This window comes from Syngnathus scovelli, chromosome 8, assembly GCF_024217435.2.
Source record: "Syngnathus scovelli strain Florida chromosome 8, RoL_Ssco_1.2, whole genome shotgun sequence".
Classification (NCBI taxonomy): Eukaryota; Metazoa; Chordata; class Actinopteri; order Syngnathiformes; family Syngnathidae; genus Syngnathus; species Syngnathus scovelli.
Genome location: NC_090854.1, coordinates 11238125 through 11256349, shown reverse-complemented (window position 1 = coordinate 11256349; position 18225 = coordinate 11238125). Strand labels below are relative to the sequence as shown.

The following is an 18225-nucleotide window of genomic DNA, read 5'->3' as shown; positions in this document are numbered from 1 at the left end:
CCTTCGTTGGTTTTTGTCCATCATTTTTTCAGCCGGCAGGCAATTGCAGGGCAAATTGTCCTCACTACGTAAAATACGTAGTAGTATTTACGTAGTATTTCAGAAACATAAATACAATGTATTGTATATAATACAATATAATAATATATGAATAACTATAAATGAACAATATAATAAAAGCAATGTTTAATGGTATTCAATTTGGGAAAATGACAAAACAAGCTGCTTTCAAAATCGTTGGAACGTGCCACCTTCGTAACTAGGAAGTAGAACTAGTTTTCACACGGACCTTTTATTTTGTTACACACGTGTTCTAAAGGAGGGAAACAAAATATTACAATGTCCAAGTCGAAAGTGAGTACATTTGTTGTGACTTTAAAACATATCTTTGAAAACCGTTTTTTACTGATTTGTTTTTAATAATTGTATATTTACAATCCGTAATACACTGTGTTGTTCAGAAGTGAAATAAGCATGTTAGATGAGGGACATGTCTGAGGGGGCAAGCTGACAAGCCTTCGTGATAAATCGGTGTTTTCTAATAAAATGGCCAACATAATAAAACGTTTTTTTTCTGTGTATTGCAGTCGTTTCATGTGCTTTGCATGGATGTTGGACTTTCCATGTCCAACTCGGCACCGGGTGAAGAATCTCCATTTGAACTAGCCAAACAAGTCATTCAGAAGTTTGTCCAACGTCAGGTAAGCTAGAATACATTTAACTACAAAATGATTTATTTATTCAGCATCAGGAACTATCAAAGTTACTATGTAGGCCATACTGAAAAGAAAATAATAAAATTTCATTGTTAAAGTCGTAACCTTACGAGGAATAAAACAAGGGGAAAACGTAATATTTGTAGAAATGAAACAATATTCTAAAAAATATTACTTTAATCTTGGTTTCCATTACGTTTTTCTTAAAAATATACCTATCTTCTTTTTAATTTTAAATATATAACAATTATCTTCTATTCCTGTAATATTACACCTTTAAAATATTCAACTTTCTCACATCATATCATCAATATCATCTCATCAATTAATACTTAGTAATTTAACATCACAACACGTCATCGTACTTTGTTTTCACAGGTGTTTGCTGAACTCAAGGATGAATTGGCTTTGGTTCTGTTCGGCACAGACTCGACCAAGAACCCGCTGGCTGAAGATGGCCAGTACCAAAATATCACTGTTCACCGCAACCTGATGTTACCTGACTTTGAGCTTTTGGAGGAGATTGAGAATCAGGTCCACCCAGAGAATCAACAGGCGGACTGTATCCTTTGAATAGAACTTTACACTTGTGGAAAAAATATATATAACATCAAAAGAAACAGTCTCCTTTAACTGTTCTAAAAAGGGTTAGATGCTCTTGTGGTCTGCATGGATCTTCTTCAAACAGGAATAAAGTAAGAGTTTTCTTTTCATCTGATAAAGCTGTACTATAAAGGTATTTGAAATGCCGTTTTTGTTATCCTGTGCCACATCACTATTATGATTTTTTTTTTTTTTAGGGGAAAACGCTATGATCGACTAAATATTTACTTCCTGAGTGACCTCAGTGTTGAAGCAGACACGGAACAACTGGACGTCATTGTTGAAAACCTGAAACAAGCTGACATTACGCTACAGTTCTTGTAAGTTCCAACATTGCGTTTCCTCACATAGGGGCATCCGCTCCAACAGATGCCACTTGAATAATTTAACACAGCGCCTCAAATAGACCCCCCCGTCCTGTTTTCTCCTCAGGAAAGAAGTGACAGGTGGTGCCACTTGAAGACATTAATACAACCCGCCCCCCTTATAAATATGCATTATTTTTACCCCAAAAATCCTCCTAGTAAATACCGACCCAATATCTGAGTGCTAATTGATGCCTGATGCAATTTGTATTCTGAGATTTTAAGGCCTGCTGCATCGCACGCCATGCTATTGAATGCACCAGTGGTCGATTCCAGGAAAAGAAAAAAAAAAAATACTGTTGGTGACGCTTTAGAAAAAAAAAAAAATACTGTTGATGACGCTTTGTCACATAACTACAGATGCACCGCAATGGAGAAAATAACAGATTGTCAATGTAGATTATTCTAAGAGTGTATTTAAAGGGATATTATTTGTGTGTCACTTAAGTTGCTTGAATCTGTACTTCAAAACAATGGTTCCATTCTTTGTATTTTGTAGTTTACCCTTCTCTGCTGAAGATGAATCAATGGATGAAGCTGACAATGAGAGAAGAGGAGGTCCCGGTGCAAGAGGCTCGGGCAAAGCCTTGTCCAAGGAACAGAAAACTGGATTAGAGATGGTCAAACACATCATGCTGTGCCTGGATGAGGAGGATGGTCTAGATCAGATTTACACTCTCAGGTGAAAACGCCTATTGAGTTTTCTGAAGATATAGTGACTATGCATCTAACCAAACCCAATGCAACTTTGCTTACCTTTAGGCTTTGATTTGATAGCAGTGGACAATGTGGGTATTTTGCATGATAGTGTTGGCTTAGGATCTTCTCCCAGCTTTGCTTATCGTGACATTCAGAGAAACCCTGCATAAGGGTGCTGATTGCATAAATGACGTAAGTTACATTGCAATGAAGAGGAAGTGTAGTGCCAGTCGGTAACAGACATTCATGCAGAAATAGGCAGTTCATGGAAAATGTATTTGGTTGTTTAATTGCATTCTTGATAAGACTTCATGGAATTTTTTCTAAGTGACTTTTTGTATGTCAACTTTACATGCAAAGTGTCTCATTGGTTTGCTTTGATTTAAGCGTCCCTTGTCCCCAACTCGCAGAAACGCTATCGAAGGGCTGTGTATGTTCAAGCACATTGAGAGAAGACCCATGGCGTGGCCCTGTCAGCTGACCATCGGCAGCGCTCTGCCCATTCGCATCGTTGGCTACAAAGCTGTACGTAATTTGACAAGCACTCTAAACACTATAATAATAATCATCATCATCATTATAGTATACTTCTACTGGATTCTGGCAAGAAATTGTATTGTCTATTTTTTTAGACACAGTTAACTTCTTCTTTTCAGAACATGCCCAAGGGCTGCTTATATGGTTCTTGGGCGCTACCTGTTGGGCCATCATGTTGGTGACCCCTGCTGTAGGTTTTTTAAAAAGGACATCGAGACCCATTTGTGAGTCCCGCTTGTGTCCACTAGGTGACAGAGGAGAAGCTGAAGAAAACGTGGCTCACGGTGGACGCACAGAGCAACGAGAGCGACCATGTCAAGAAAGAGACAGTCTTCTGTCTGGATGACGATGATGAGACGGAAGTGCAGAAGGATGACATAGTCCAAGGTCGCTATTTCCTGTTGTGATATCCATACTATGTTTTACAGAATGCAATGCTATCTATATTTCCAATTATGCTTTCAGAAGTATGGCTCTATGGGGCTACCACTCAATGACCATATAAGGCTACCACTGCTCAACATATCTTTAATAAATCCTCAATCGCAGTGTTACCTAACCTTTGCTATGTTGCGTGGAATTATTTAAGATTTTACCCTCCCTAAATAGACGGTGTGTCTGTTTTGTGTTACCAGGTTTTTGCTATGGGAGTGATATAGTTCCATTCTCCAAAGTGGATCAAGAGCAGATGAAATACACACACGATGGGAAGTGCTTTGCCGTTTTAGGTTTTACCAACCAAAACCTGGTACCATGCCATTTAATTGATTAATTTATATTTTTTAAATTTGTTGTGTTTTCGCTTTGCCTTCAACATTGTTCATTTATTTTCCGCCGGCCTGCAGGTTCCTCGTCACTCCTTCATGGGAACGCAGGCCATCAAGATTTTTGCTCCAAGCGGCGATCAGGTTTGATCCTTTAGCAAATTTTGTAAAATGAGTCCCATCTCTTTGTGATTACCGATGGCATTTCCCCCGGGCTCAGCATGCTGGTGTGGCACTGTCTGCTCTTGTCCGGGCGCTGGATGAGCTCAAAATGGTGGCCATTGTTCGGTATGCTTATGACCGACGGGCCAACCCTCAAGTTGGAGCAGCTTTCCCTTGCATCAAGTTGAACTATGAGGTATAAAGAAAATTGGGCAATTTTGAAGAAATTAATTTCTGTTTTGCCCATTATTGCCGTACAAATAAACTAACATATGCGTGTTTCTCTCCACAGTGTCTCATCTACGTCCAGTTGCCCTTCATGGAAGACCTCAGACACTTCACTTATGCTTCTCTGAACAGCAAGAAATTCAGCCCCTCAGGTATCGTTCTTTTTACAAACATAAAAATGATCCATTTGATTTGATATTACACTGACTGCCCAAGTAAACCATCTTAAATGAAAACCGCACTGCCTTTGCCAATCAAACGGGAGTTTGCTGTGCATACACAGACACTCAGCTGCAGGCTGTCGATTCTCTCATCGACTCTATGATGTTGATGGAGAAAGATGAAGATGGAGACCTAAAGGACTTGGTCAAAGTCCACCACATTCCCAACCCAGAGTTCCAGAGGCTTTTCCAGGTAATCAATTCCGTTCATGACAGCAGGATCAGAGTAGTATATATGTTTTTAAATGAAGGAAATACAAGGATAATATCACCAGAAAAACTAATACAGTAATGAATTATTTTTACTTTGTTACATTCCATCGTGTGTTTTAAGGTGTGGTAGCAGCTAGCTAGCTAATAGAAAGGGATTAGCATCTCGGTAGTCAATGCTAAGGGGTTTAGTTGTATTTAAAACTCTCATTCAGACTAACACAATCATTTCCTGTAATCCAATTGAAACGTGTCTTCTAATCCAATCTCTTCCAGTGCCTGCATCATCGAGCCGTCAGCCCCGGCACAGCCCTCCCCCCAATGGAGCCATGGCTGGCGGCTGTACTGGACCGCCCGGATGTCATTGAGGAGCGTTGTCGAGCGCCACTACAGGAGGTGAAGAAGGCGTTTCCTCTCAAAGTAGTGGAGAAGAAGAAGCAACTGAAGACTAGTGAACAGATATTTGGAAAAGAGTAAGTCTGGCATCTTTGGAAGGTGAAGTCGTGTATGCTACGGCGGAAGCTCTAAAATTGAACACCTCTTTGTCAACCAAACTATACATCAAAAGTCACATTTTGTGGTCGAACCAGAATGACATCAACATGTAACGCGCACTTCAGTTTAGTGTGCTAGTGCCCACCCCTCCCTTTCCTGTGTGGCCAAGGTTCTTCAATGTACTTTTCACTGTCTTCTGTTTGACCCCTTCGACTGTCAGCTCTGAGCAGCCGGATGCCAAGAAGGCAAAGGGAGATATGGCAGAGGAGGAGGTAGAGGAGGAGTATAATCTGGCTGACATTTCTGAAGGCTCTGTTACTTCGGTAAGAAGCTGGGTGGGAGAGACGGGGGCGGGTGGTTATGTTTGAACGACTCACCATTCTCAACCTCATTTCTCCTTTCATCCAGGTCGGAAGCGTTAATCCCGCCCGTGACTTCCGCATCCTGATCAAGCAAAACACGCTTCCATTCCAAGGGGGTGAGGTTTAATTTAATTTGTTGTTCACATTGTGCAATAAGCAATGATCGATGTTGGGAAAGGTATTTTTTTTTTAAGCAAACTATTTCAAACTTTAGTTCACAAATTTTACAATAAACTAGTTCACTTAATTGCCGATACAACACTGGCCATGATCATGACTAATGGGCATCTATTGTAAATTCTGTTTCTTTGTTTGGGTGGGATGACCACTACGACTCACCCATCCAGCCTGCGAGCAGCTGACTCACAGGATAGAGCAGTTGCTAGGCAACAAGAACACACAGTACTACATGAAAAGCATCACCTGTATCCAGGCCTTCAGAGAACAGTCTGTAAAGGTAAATAGACGGACTATTTCCCATTCCTTGAACCAATGCCAGCTCTAGTCAATGTGCACTCTTGGCAAGTGTTTGAAGGATTTTAGAATGATTTCATATCTTTGGCTGCGCAGCTGGGGAAGGCCGATCTGTACAATAGCTACCTCCAGTCGCTGAAAGGAAGCATCACAAACAGAGGGCTGGAAGTCTTTTGGGACCTGATTGTTCAAGGTACGCAAAGCCTATCCGTTCAGGCCGTCCTGGGGAAGTCTCTCAAAAAATTTCCACACTGTGTTTTCAGAAGTGAATTAAATGTGTATCAATTTTACAGTCCATCATTATAGGGTCTTTTTGTTACCGTTACAGCCTCCATATCACTTATTAGCCAGGACGAGGTGGAAGGAAGCTCTGTGTCCAAAAATGAAGCTGCTCAGGTGACTTAAGATAACAATTTCAGTCACTCCGACGTGTTCCTCATTTCTGACAAAGCATTGCTCGATTGTCAGTTTCTCCTGGCTGAAGAGAAAAACGAAGAGCCAGTCGCAACAATGGAAGATGACGCTGGCGATGTTGACGACTTGGTAAGTGTACCCCCCCCCTCCTCCTCCTTATTCCGAGGAAACACTAGGTCACTTCTGAGTCAAACTCATTTTAAAACTATTTCCTGTGTATTTTGCATAAGTGTCCCTGGTGATTCAGGCCCATTGCAATCTCAATATAAACTCTCCAATCACACATTTTGTTCCCCCCTCCCCCTTCCTGTGCAGCTGGACAACATGTAAGGAAGAAGGCGATGGGAGCGTCTGCGGGAAAAATGCAAAGTATTCATCCATGGGTCCATCTGTCCATTGTTCCACCTCCCACATGGAGATGGATGCGTACTTGGGAGGAATACTGCACAGAACATGACCTTAACCTAACTGTAATCTTTTGTGGGGGGGCTTAAAAAACACAGCTGGGACTTGACAAAAGGCAGGACACTGTATGTTTATTATTTTAAATGTGATTTATTGTGTGCAATGTAATAGTACTTGAGGTTGCTACAAATATAGACTGTACAGAGCATCAGGAGATGTGGTATTTGTGAAGGCCAGGTTAATTAACAGTAGTAGCACCAAAACCAGGCTCTTGTTTTTGGTGTAGTTTCTCTTTAACATATCCACTGAATCACTTGGTCAAGCAAGCCTGACTGCCACTGCGACCAGTGTTTCGCCTTGAATATGGCGTTCTCGTCTCCCATGGCCAGCTTCGTTAACACTTCTTGATCCACGTCGCTTCCCACGGCTATTACTGTGGGGACGACCTGTTCCTTACGCATAGCGTACACCGCTTCATCCAGTTTTTTCCTGTCTGTGACGCCGTCTGTGATGAAAACGAACGCGATCTCGGCGAGGCGTCTCGTCTGGCGAGTCGTTCCCTTGCCAAGTACTCTGTCGATAGCGTGGGTGATGGCTGGCCCCACGCTCGACGAAGAGTCCAGATAGCGCAGACGAGCCACGCCGTCAGAGACGAGGACGGGATCATGCGTGAGAGGAAAAGCCACATAGTTCTCCCCGTCCTTGCCATATTGCATTAGAGCCAAGCGAGCTCGCCGGCGATCTGTTTTACTCCAAGCCAGTACTAGTTTGTTTGCCACCGTTTGTATGAATTCACGCACGTGGCGGAAGTTGTCCACCCCGAGGCGCTCTGAGCCATCAAGCAGGAATACCACATCCACTGGACGCTGGGCACATGGGGCCACATCAGGCTCTATGGAAAGCCAACAAATTGTTTCGTAAGCAAGTGGATCAAAGTCAAAGTTGCTACGTTATTAACCTACCGCTCTTGCAAGGGAGATCAGGGCACACAACAACTGGATCTTCAAGGGAGAACAAATAGGTGTGAGTTACAACGCAAGTTTGATAACATTTAAGATCCCACTGAACTTACCAGGACACAGCACAGTCTCCATTTTGTCTATGAAGTCCTCTGTCACCAAGTCAACAAAACTCTTCATACCAGTGACCCGATCCTTTTGGTCACACGCTATAGATCCCAGGATCTCATCGTCCTGTGCTTTTTGAAAGATGTCTCCGACCCCGATGGCGTTCACCTCTACGCTGCTGTCGTAACAGAGGTACTTGAGAAGGTCCTCATCATCGCGCGGGTCGAAGCGCCCGTCTGTGATCACCACCACGGACACTTTGGCCCGGATTCTCTTGCTGTCCCTGATGAGGTGGTCATAGGCAAACTTGAGGGCCGAAGGGGTGAAGGTGCCCCCAGCGATCCACTGAAGGTTCTTCACTGCCGTTTTAAAAGCTGACATGGAGTTAATGTTGGGGTCGTCGAGACGGATGGCTTCAAAGGTCCCATTGTGGCTGTACTGAACAACTCCAACTCTTGTTCCTGAAATAGATTGTAGGTTGTAAAAATTATTTGCCTCGAGTTATCCTAGAGTAAGGTTTGGTCTCATTTGAACAAACTGCCCGATATTCAATTTAACGTAAAACTGATTCATTCTCGTTTAAGGCCAACTTTTGTCTCTTGATGTGTTTTACGATATCATTTATAAGGTGCCAGACTTTACCGGTCGGAGATGCAGGGTCGTTGGCCATAGATCCCAGACGATTAATGGTGTTGATTACAAAGTTCTTTTCCAAGGTGAAGTTAACCAGCCCGACACTCTCGGAGCTGTCAATGACAAATACGATGTCCAGGGCACCGCAACGCTTCTCACAGTCTACGAGAAAAGGTAAGAACTGCTTTATCATCATTGAAATGTGAAATAGTAGCTAACTTGCACTTTTGTATCATGGTTTATATTTATGGTTTGCTCACCACAACAACCGCAAGTTTCCCTGATGTAAGTCATGACATCACAATTCTGCAAAGACAAATAAGACAATATGGAGTGAGGCTGTTGACAAAACCGTCCTGCCTCGGACGTACTCACTGTAAGTGCAGGATCGCCCATTGGTCCAGGATGACCCTGCATACAAGCATTACACACACTTAGCAACATACTTGACTTGTATTCAATATCTGTGCTGGTGCTTACATCAGGCCCGGGGTCCCCTCTTATTCCCCTGGCTCCAGGCTCGCCCGCATGACCTGGCTCCCCCTGAACAGAATAACAAGCCAAAATCGTCATCTAAAAAAATAAATAAATCCTAACATGCAATTTTAGCCTTTAGTCCGTTTTAATCAAAGCTGTCATGTGTGAGAGCTAACTCTTGTGCAGAGCGTTCTGAGACCAGTTTGGATCGCTTTGTTTGTAGATATGCAAATCAAATGAAAGCACAAATGGATGAATCTTACAGGCTCCCCGCGTGGACCTTTGTCTCCCAGCTCTCCCTTGGCTCCACATTCACCTCGACCACCCCTAAGTCCTTTTCTTCCAGGATCACCTCGGTCACCCTGAGAAATACTTGGCATACTTTAAAAGGGATCATCGTCCAATGCACATTAATCACATATATATCAAAATTGTGCTGAATAGAAGTTAAATAAAAAATGGTTTCCAACAAAAGCTTTTCCAGTATGGTCAAGGACCCTGTGGAGTGGACTACTCCAAACTTGCATTGCTGGTAAAAGGGGAGAATGCATGTGTGGCAGCTTTTCATTGCACAGTGGTGAAATTAAACAGCAAAGAAAATATTACAGTTGGTCCTCTTGGTCCAGGGTAGCTGAATCCTTGTCTTCCTTTATCACCCTAAGAAAAAAAAAATGACAGTAGTGTACTTTTGGGGGGGGATTGCCCATAAAGCTAATTCAGAAATAATGAGAACCGATGCATATTTGTTGACATAAAATATTTGTTTCGCTCACTTGTGGTCCTTGGGGGCCCGAGTCTCCTCTCGGTCCAGGATCTCCTGGATTTCCTAAGGTTCCCTGCAATGTATCCACATGTTGTTGTTTTTTTGATAATAGAAATACTCTCCAATTGTATAGTTTGATGTTTTCAACAACCCACATTTGCTCCAGGAACTCCTGATTCTCCTGCCTGGCCCCTCGGGCCTGGGAGGCCAAGATCACCCTAGAACAGAAAGAATATTGTCATCTTTTCTGATTTTGACATCATAAATAATTTGACAAAATCAGAATGTTGGTGCGAAATCCCCCAACCTCACCTTTCCTCCCTTAAATCCGTCCTCCCCTGGTCGTCCCCGGCTTCCCTGTAGCCCTCGTTCTCCCTTTGAGTGACAGCGGTCCATTAATCAGAAACCACTTTTTGACACATGACACGTGTTTGTATGTTTTTAAGAAAGAAAGGTTACATAAGGTCAACAAACTTGTTTTTGTCTGAAAAAAAGTAACTTTTCACCTATTTTAAAAAGGTAAGTGAAACCATGATCTATTTCCAGTAATATAGAAAATGCAAAATCTGAACCAATCCTAGAAGGACACAAACAAAATAGAAATAACAATATGTAACCTACTATGCTTAGAGTTTTATAATAACCTTGCTCCAAAAGCAAACGCCACAAAGAAAGGAGACATTTTCCCACCGTGCCGAATACAATATTTAAATGTTCTTACCTTTTCTCCCTTTTTCCCAATAGATCCTTGACCTCCCTTTGGCCCTCCATATCCTCTTCTTCCCTGTGGACATTTATTAGTTAACAAACTGCAGCAAAGGCACCTGAAGAAAATCATTATATGAAAGAAATATACCAGTTCGCCTCTTGGTCCAGGTAAGCCACGCAGTCCCTGAAAAGGTTCATTGTAATCTTTCACTGTCATTAAATTTCTGGGTAAGTCAAGATAATAAAATGAAAATCAATTTGAGGTACCGCTGGTCCCTTATCTCCCGGGGGTCCTGGATTTCCTGGATTTCCTGTTTCACCCTGCAGGCGTTCAGTCCAGGTGTTAGGACTGTGGTGTAAATGCGATTAGTTCACGAGTTTTAATTAGATTTGCACCTTTGCTCCTCGTTCGCCCTCAGGGCCAACAGCACCTGACTTGCCGTGAAGGCCAAGGTCTCCCTGAATGACACGAAAAACAAGCAGTGAGGACATGACCTCATCTTAAAAAAACTCGGTCTGTAATGGAGCCTTTTAAACAAAGGATAGGATGGATGATGCTAACTGCTAGCATGCTAACTATAGATAATAGGTCATGAGAGAGCAGCCTAAAATTTAATAACACCTTTACCTAAGCTTTTGTAATAAAGTATCAATCTGGGATCTTGCTTGGGAAATAAAATTTCAACATGTTTTTCAAAATTACACAGAGTTCTATTTTCGAAGCACCAGACTCAGCTTGTGAAATGTTTAACAGCTAAAATTGAATGTGACTGTCTCACTTTGGCCTGTCGTCTCATAACATAACACTTGCGAGCAGCCATGTGAAGAAAAAACACTCAGAATGTCGGTCCAGCTGAGAGATGCAAGAATGTCTGCCATCCACCTTTAACTATGAAATAAATCCTTATTATAATGTTCTTTGTAATCAAACAAAAATACCTTTTCTCCTTTTTTGCCTGGTGGACCAACCTCACCGACGTCTCCTGGGTAGCCGTCATGTCCCTTGGAGAAACGAACAAAACAAAAATCAGTGCTCATGTGTGAAGTTCACCAAGATTCATTATAATTAAAAACATAAAATTAACTCACTTTGTCCCCTGGTTCCCCTTTGCAGCCAGGAGCTCCAATACGGCCAATTTTACCCTGAAGATACCACACACAATAGGAGTCAATAATTGGTCCCAAGATAAGACACACTTGTAAAATTAAAAATCACCTTCTGTCCATCGGTTCCATTCTGGCCAGGTACTCCAATCAAACCCTGAAAATTTGGAGATCAGTAAAGATTTCCTTACCCACCTTATTATGCCGAGAAAAGTAAACCTACCTTTGCTCCACTTGCTCCTATGTCACCCTGTTGGGGATTAGGACACTCATCAATTCAAACCATTCCCTCAAACAAATCATCAGAGGACTGCGAAATAAAATCTGTTTCACCTTGCCGCCCTTCAACCCGACTTCTCCCTGTGTCAAAGCATAAAGCAAGACTTGTGAATTACTGAAATGAAATCAATGTGACCACATGATTTGTTGAGCAATAACCCTCAGAAAACCTTTGGTCCAGGACGTCCAATTGGACCCTCAATGCCAGGATCACCCTGTCACAGTGGGGTTGGGGGAGAATCTTTTTAGTATCTTAAAAGAGACGATTAGATGTCAGTATTGCCTTCCTACCTGTCCTCCCTTTTCACCTTTTGGTCCACGATAACCACTGTCTCCTTTTGTACCCTGTAATACATCAACATGATCAATATTATAATTGACGTTTGGTGGCCAAACTGAAGCATTCCATTTCAACCTGAATATTCCAGCCATCCAAACCCAAGCCGTTCCATAAAGCCCAAACACAGGATACATGGAACCAGTCATACCATCTGTTCCAATCGTTCCACCCATCCCGAGTAGTTCCCCATCTAACCCAATTCAACCATTGCAACCAAAGCCACCCCATCAATCTCACCCCAAACATTCCATCAGTCCCGAACAATCCTCATCTTCAAAATCATATCATAGATTACATCGATCCCAACGTCACCATTTCAACCCTCAGCCATCGTAAGCACAGCCACTCCAAAACAGCCGTTCCGTTCCAGCTCATCATCATCCGTTCCGCATTCTAAACCTACCTTTGGCCCTCGAGGCCCTCTCGGTCCAGGAATTCCTGGAGTCTCGAAGCATCGCTGTTTGTAGCACTAAAATAGCAAAATAAAATAAGTGCTTGGAAATCAAGTTCATTGCAATGACCCAGAAAAGAAAGATCACAATTTCCCACATTGCCGTAACGCTTACCTCCTTAAAGGCTTGATATTTCTGAAAGGAAAAGACTAAAGTGAGTAGAAGATACCTGCTAGTGAGAAAGTAGAATCATGAGAGTAGATCGAGGAGGTCACCATGGCTTGTATGATACGATCAATGGACTCTCCTTTTATTTTTGGTCTGCCATTAACAATTTCCACGGCCAGATAGTCGTTGCGGTAAACTTCAGTAGGCGAGCTGGCGATCTCCCTCATTCCCATTTCATCGATGGACCTGGACGCCGCCACTGAGAAAATACGAATCCCCTGCTCACGGGCCCTCTCCGCCGTTGCCTTTATCCCGCCGCACGGACTTCCCGTCACATGGCCGTCGGTGATAACCACAGAGAAGTGGACTGCCTTCGTTTCCGAGTAGTGTTGAGTCATTTGGTGCGTCATGTTTTTGAGGGCACAGTCGATGTAGGTGCCTTTGCCCAGGTATCGAATACCGCCGAGACTCCTGATGAAGTTCTCCCTGTTTGTAAAGTGGCTGAAGACCACCTGCTTCTGCGAGAAGTGCAGGCCTCCGATGGACCAGGTGATGTGGACCAGATCTCGGTACTCTTCATCCACCAGCTTGTGGGCAAAAACCCGGGTGAACTCCTTGATGTTTTCCACCAATATTCCAGGTGGGGACTCCTGGAGGGCAATGGTCTCAGAGGTGTCGATAGTGAAGAACAATTTGATAGGGCAGTTGACCATCCTGGCTGGAAGAGGCAAACATGAGACCACTTGACAGGAAGTACAATCCCCAACCACTCCTCTAATCTGCAAAATGATGCCAACTCACTCTCACAACCTTCTGGTTTTGGAAGAGTCTCATCTGGTTTGTCTCCGGGCACGGGTATTGGCCTTGGTCCACGAGGAGCCAGTTGAGGGATGGCGGCATGGATCATGCACAAGAAGATGAACGCTGAAAGATGAATTTTTGCCATTTTTTTTGTTGGACACCCTCGTCCGTCCCCTGTGAAATGTAAGACAGAAAGGATGCTGTGGAGGATTTGTCTTTAAATACAGGAACCAGATGTCAAACAAGCGGCGCCTCACAAAAGAAGCCACCGTAGCAACCAAGAATGTTTATCGTTGTTTTAAACTGTCTGTGAACAATCCTGTTGCGTTGGAAAAAGCAAAATTTTAAAGCTATGACTAAAGAGGAGCTTATCACCGCTCTGTTAAATCATCCTAATGGGAAAGTTTCAAAACAAAACCAATGTGAGTAAAATTTACGCAATCTTCTGTATGACTTGGTGGATTTTATCACACCAATCATCCAAAAACACTCAAGATAAAAAAGGTTCTGGATTTATACCTTTAACCCGTCTTCCAATTCCCACTTGTGTCATGCAATTTAGAGAAAACAAACAATTTGATAATGAAAATTCTAAACATTAATATGTGACTGGCAACGCTTAAAATGTTATGATTAGACAAAACATGAGCGATGTCTGCTGGAAGCTGGAATCTTTAAACATTAACTTTGGAGCCAATTCCCCTGTAATCTGCCCACACTTTGCCAAATGTTCATAAGAAAACATCCTTCATTTTCCATCATTCAATTATTTAAATAATTATACAAAGAGCAAGCGGGTTTGCTTTCCCCTCTATTTAATTTATAATGCATTAATCAGTTCAATATAAACATTTCATAACATCGTTTCAAGGCATTATATTTGTTACAGATAGTTTTGTATTTATTTATAAACCCCACAACAAACTACTATAAAGTCAGCAGTAAACTATTTAAGTGGTAAAAACTGCACAAATTTAAGAAGAGCACAATGGATGGAATATTAAAAAATAGTGACTCACCAAAAGTGTGCCAAGCGCTCCTGCACTCGATCCACTCACCTCGGGAAAATTTCCTCAAAGTATTAGGATAAGCATCTTATTCCTCGCTCTCTGTTTGGCGGATGCTTTGTCGGTCAAGGCGAGCAGCTCAATTTATTCCATAGAAGAGCGCGCCCCCACTACGACTACTTGCATGCACACGCCTGACAAATAGAGACGGAGCTAGAAAGCTGAGCCTCAACCAGAACAAAAAAAAATGTAATCGGCGTCTATAAAGTAAATAGTCTGTCTGAGATTGTGTATTTATATTTCTGTGGACACAAGAAGTGTTTCAGAGACAAACACAGCAGCTGGTTTCTTTCTTCTCCTTACATGGTGACACTCCTTGTGTGTTTATTCGGCACCGACATGAGGCCTTGATACAATACATTTGTCAGGACTGAGGACATGAGTACTGCATTACATCACCTACTCAAAGTATTAATAGAATAATGCAGTAAATGCTGGTTGAACTTAAAGTTGTTTCTATTTATGGGGAAAAAAGATCTCGTAGAAAGTAATGGATTTTTATTAACCGTACATAGTGTAAAAGGGAGTTAACCACTTTAGGCTTAAATTCGCCAAGCACATTTTAGTTAAGCTAATGTTTTGTCATTTGCTAGTATCCTGCATAAATTTACATATGTGCAAATTTTATGGAGTCCCCCCCCCCCAATTTTCTTTTTTATCTTAAGAATACAAATGTGAGGTTCTGTTAAGTTTCTTAGTATCTAATCCCATTCATCTAATTTTATGATAAAATGTATTTTTACTGACTTAAAACATAAAGATCATATTTCATTAAAGGTGTTTAGAAAATATGTTTTTAAAGATGGATGGAGTGCCTCCGATATTGCAAGGTGAAATTAGAACATCATATCAGAATCTCTTCTGACACGCAGCAGTAATTCACTTCTGCCTATCAAAACAATTGATCGATAGTAATACTTAATGGTTTAATAGCTACTGCTGAAATGCGGCCTCTCGCTAGCAGTGCATTAACGTCATTCATTCCGGTTTCACGCAGACAGCCAGTCTATAATAATACCCTCCACTTTGGCCTCTGTGTAGTCTAATTTATAGACTCTTGCTAGTTTGCAACTGTCATGTATCACATGGAAATGCCCTTGAGAGACACAATAAACCTCCTGTGGTCATGAATTACAAGAGCAGGCGTGTTAAAGAAGAAGAAGAAAAAAAAAAGAGCATAAACAATGATTTAAAGTGCTGTCACGGAACTGCCTGCTCTCACACCTTTAAGTCTCCCTTGCATTTCATCAACACCACTGTCAACATGTAGGCAGTGACCCTTCAGTGACCCGCCTCTCATTGTGGGCAATATAACCACCAGCCACTAGGAGGAGGGGGGGGGGGGGTGAATGCTGCAAATAATTGAAAAGCATTTCCCATAATATAAGACTTGTTATGGAGCCAGAACAATGTCATTAAGATTTGCTGCTGAAAATTAAATTGCACTGATAATACGTTTTTTGATTTTTTTTCTTTAAAAAAAAATAAATAAATAAAGAAGTGGACTGAAAAAATGAACCCTAGGGACAATAATTTCAGTGGAAAAACACAACAGATATGTATTGTGTTTATGGTGCCATTTTGTTTTCAGTACAATCTTTTTCAGTGCCAGTATTTGTTTCGCTGTCAGGACACGACTTCTACAAAACTTGTCAGTGTTCTGGCTCCATAACTCCTGGTCATCTTGACAATTTGTAGTATTTGCTCTTGTCTCCATGTCCTCACAATTTATGATTGTTTGGACATAACATGCCAATTCATTTCAACAGCGACTTGCTCAGCTTGTCGAAATGTTAACTTCCCTTTGTAGAAGCAAGAGAAGTACCAGGGGGAGTTATAATAGTTAATGTTACTATGTTGCTTTTTATCCCAGAGTGTTTTAGAATTCAAACGACACTGACTAAAAGCAGTTCACACAATTTCAACAGAGCCCTTTTGGCCCATTTTCTGTGCCTTTAAGATTGCTTTTCATAACTGAACACTCGCTGTGTCACACTTCCAAGTTGAGCGGCACCTCACTGATTGCATTAGCGGAATTACTGGAAAAGCTTTCAAATGAAATACATTATCCGTGATTTGTTGTACCTACACTCTACTGAGCATATAGAAGTAGAATATCACTCAATAGAGCACGTAGCAGTTGGTTTTCCTTTTGACGCTCTCCTTTCGTTTCAAACGTGTGACGAGAAGCCAGGCGAGCAAATTGGCAATGAACTCTCGACAACCTCCGAGCGGCGGGCTGGATGGCGCTTCAATAATTCAGCAGTCAAATCGTACTATTGATTCTATCTATATGCTGGACTTGCTTCAACTTGTCAGATAGCAGTGATGGAAAAAACAATAATAGAAAAAGGTATCCATTGGAGAGCGTATGTATAAATTTGAGTCTGGGACCAAAAAATGACAGATATTAAATTATCCTATTTTAATTTGAACACAATCATTCAGGGTTAGAAGATGCAGTAAAAATATATTTTAATCTAAAGCTCATCTTTCTTCTGACCTTTGACCTTGGAACATCTAAAATCCCATTTAGAATGCTTCTGCTATGTGTGTGTAGGCGTCATTGGATTATTGAAATTTGAATGAAAAATGACCTCAATGTACCGTAGCAATTAATATCTCGGATTGTAGCAGTTGATTTGTCAGTGGATAATTTTTTTAAGCTTTTGAAGTCATCAATAGCTTTTTTTTTCAAAAATATTTTGTTGTGGTAAAATATGCAGTTGCAAGGACTGTTTAAAATTGATTTTCATTCAAACTCAGTCATTTTTGGTGAGGATCTGGACAGAGATGATATCATACAGGGATGTCACGAGTATTAAATGATTACACACCCCTGCTGAAACGCCATTTAATTGATATAAAAAAACTAAATCGAGAAAAATTATTTTAGAAATATCACCAACATTGATGTGACTTGATGCTCTTATAACTCGAATGTCGCTGTGTTCAGAACTATCAAATCACATTGAAACTCATTTGAAAGTCTGCATACACCTTCCAATATTCACAAGTCTGATTAACCCAGAATAAAGTTCAGCTCTTCGAGTATGCTTTTTTAAAGTTGTATTCTTTATTTCTTTATTTTGCTAACACTTACTTTCAGCTGCTCATGATTCATGATAAGGCCCCGGTTTCCATCTGAAGATAAATAATCTCCCAAACACGTGGGAATGTGTTATAAACCAATACACCATATTTAAACTGCTCGCGATGTATTGAGGTCGTCGTGTGTACTATCCCTTTGCAGAATTTTTTTAAACTTTTTTTCCCTTAGTTTTAGTACATTGACCGACAGCGGCCAGCCTCTTCAAACTGACATGCTGTGGACATGAAACAAGAGCAATGAAAGAGAATATTTGAATGCGAACGCTTGAAAGACTGCGAGATCACTGGCAGTGTGTGCTGAATGTGAGCCATGAATACTGTATGGGGGCAGTAGACTCCAAGTGACACCAATACTTTGGTGCAGTCGCTGTCCTCTGATTGCTCCAATCCTGCCCCCCCATCCTTCACATGACTCACTTTTCATAGTGTGTCATCAAACTTTGACACCATATTCCACTCACCCTTTATGACACCCCCCCCCCCCAAATTTGGTAACTTGTAAGGATGCATGATAACTTTTGGACCGATATTAGGGGATTTTTTTTTTTGTCACTATTATGTTACGTCCAACATCAATAAAACCATGTACATGCTTTTAGCACACATTCACAACTTAATTTGTCTTCATTTTGAAGCGTCATTGTTTTTTTTGTAATCATT

General features: G+C 41.5%; 2 protein-coding genes across 5 annotated transcripts; one reads left to right on the top strand and one right to left on the bottom strand.

Moving 5' to 3' along the window:
* Nucleotides 1-282: 282 nt before the first annotated feature.
* xrcc5 (X-ray repair complementing defective repair in Chinese hamster cells 5) lies at nucleotides 283-6866 on the top strand. Its single transcript, XM_049727384.1, has 21 exons — nucleotides 283-354; nucleotides 588-701; nucleotides 1095-1278; nucleotides 1363-1411; nucleotides 1517-1639; nucleotides 2184-2366; nucleotides 2794-2908; nucleotides 3169-3307; nucleotides 3556-3668; nucleotides 3766-3828; nucleotides 3905-4042; nucleotides 4139-4226; nucleotides 4358-4488; nucleotides 4782-4978; nucleotides 5221-5323; nucleotides 5409-5478; nucleotides 5710-5819; nucleotides 5933-6029; nucleotides 6165-6232; nucleotides 6305-6379; nucleotides 6566-6866. The coding sequence occupies exons 1-21, from the start codon at nucleotides 340-342 to the stop codon at nucleotides 6578-6580; spliced, it is 2190 nt and encodes a 729-aa protein (XP_049583341.1). The 5' UTR covers nucleotides 283-339; the 3' UTR covers nucleotides 6581-6866.
* Nucleotides 6786-14634, bottom strand: LOC125973316 (collagen alpha-2(VI) chain). Of its 4 annotated transcripts, none has more exons than XM_049727376.2 (28): nucleotides 14407-14634; nucleotides 13397-13561; nucleotides 12694-13304; nucleotides 12593-12613; nucleotides 12430-12495; nucleotides 11978-12031; nucleotides 11857-11901; nucleotides 11741-11767; nucleotides 11631-11657; nucleotides 11520-11564; nucleotides 11393-11446; nucleotides 11243-11305; nucleotides 10700-10762; nucleotides 10571-10624; nucleotides 10452-10487; nucleotides 10317-10379; nucleotides 9908-9970; nucleotides 9751-9813; nucleotides 9606-9668; nucleotides 9439-9489; nucleotides 9096-9194; nucleotides 8836-8898; nucleotides 8731-8766; nucleotides 8616-8661; nucleotides 8365-8517; nucleotides 7728-8183; nucleotides 7618-7656; nucleotides 6786-7547 (listed from the first exon to the last, which is right to left on the bottom strand). In XM_049727376.2, exons 2-28 carry the CDS (start codon nucleotides 13530-13532, stop codon nucleotides 6949-6951), a joined length of 3096 nt encoding a protein of 1031 aa, XP_049583333.1. In that variant the 5' UTR covers nucleotides 13533-13561; nucleotides 14407-14634; the 3' UTR covers nucleotides 6786-6948. The 4 variants fall into 4 exon arrangements, with proteins under 4 accessions (XP_049583333.1, XP_049583332.1, XP_068507658.1 ...); XM_049727375.2 differs by having other exon boundaries at nucleotides 13388-13561; nucleotides 14407-14632; XM_068651557.1 differs by lacking the exon at nucleotides 14407-14634 and having other exon boundaries at nucleotides 12694-13300; nucleotides 13388-13533.
* Between the last annotated feature and the right edge of the window lie 3591 nt (nucleotides 14635-18225).

Coding starts and splice junctions, on each gene's coding strand:
- LOC125973316 (XM_049727375.2), bottom strand. CDS start 13,532: ATGGCAAAAATTCATCTTTCAGCGTTCATCTTCTTGTGCATGATCCAT. Junction 11,447..11,519: donor ATGGAACCGATGGACAGAAG/GTGATTTTTAAT, acceptor TGGTATCTTCAG/GGTAAAATTGGCCGTATTGG. Junction 10,763..11,242: donor CAGGCAAAAAAGGAGAAAAG/GTATTTTTGTTT, acceptor CGTGTCATTCAG/GGAGACCTTGGCCTTCACGG.
- xrcc5 (XM_049727384.1), top strand. Junction 2,909..3,168: donor GCATCGTTGGCTACAAAGCT/GTACGTAATTTG, acceptor TGTGTCCACTAG/GTGACAGAGGAGAAGCTGAA. Junction 3,669..3,765: donor GTTTTACCAACCAAAACCTG/GTACCATGCCAT, acceptor GCCGGCCTGCAG/GTTCCTCGTCACTCCTTCAT.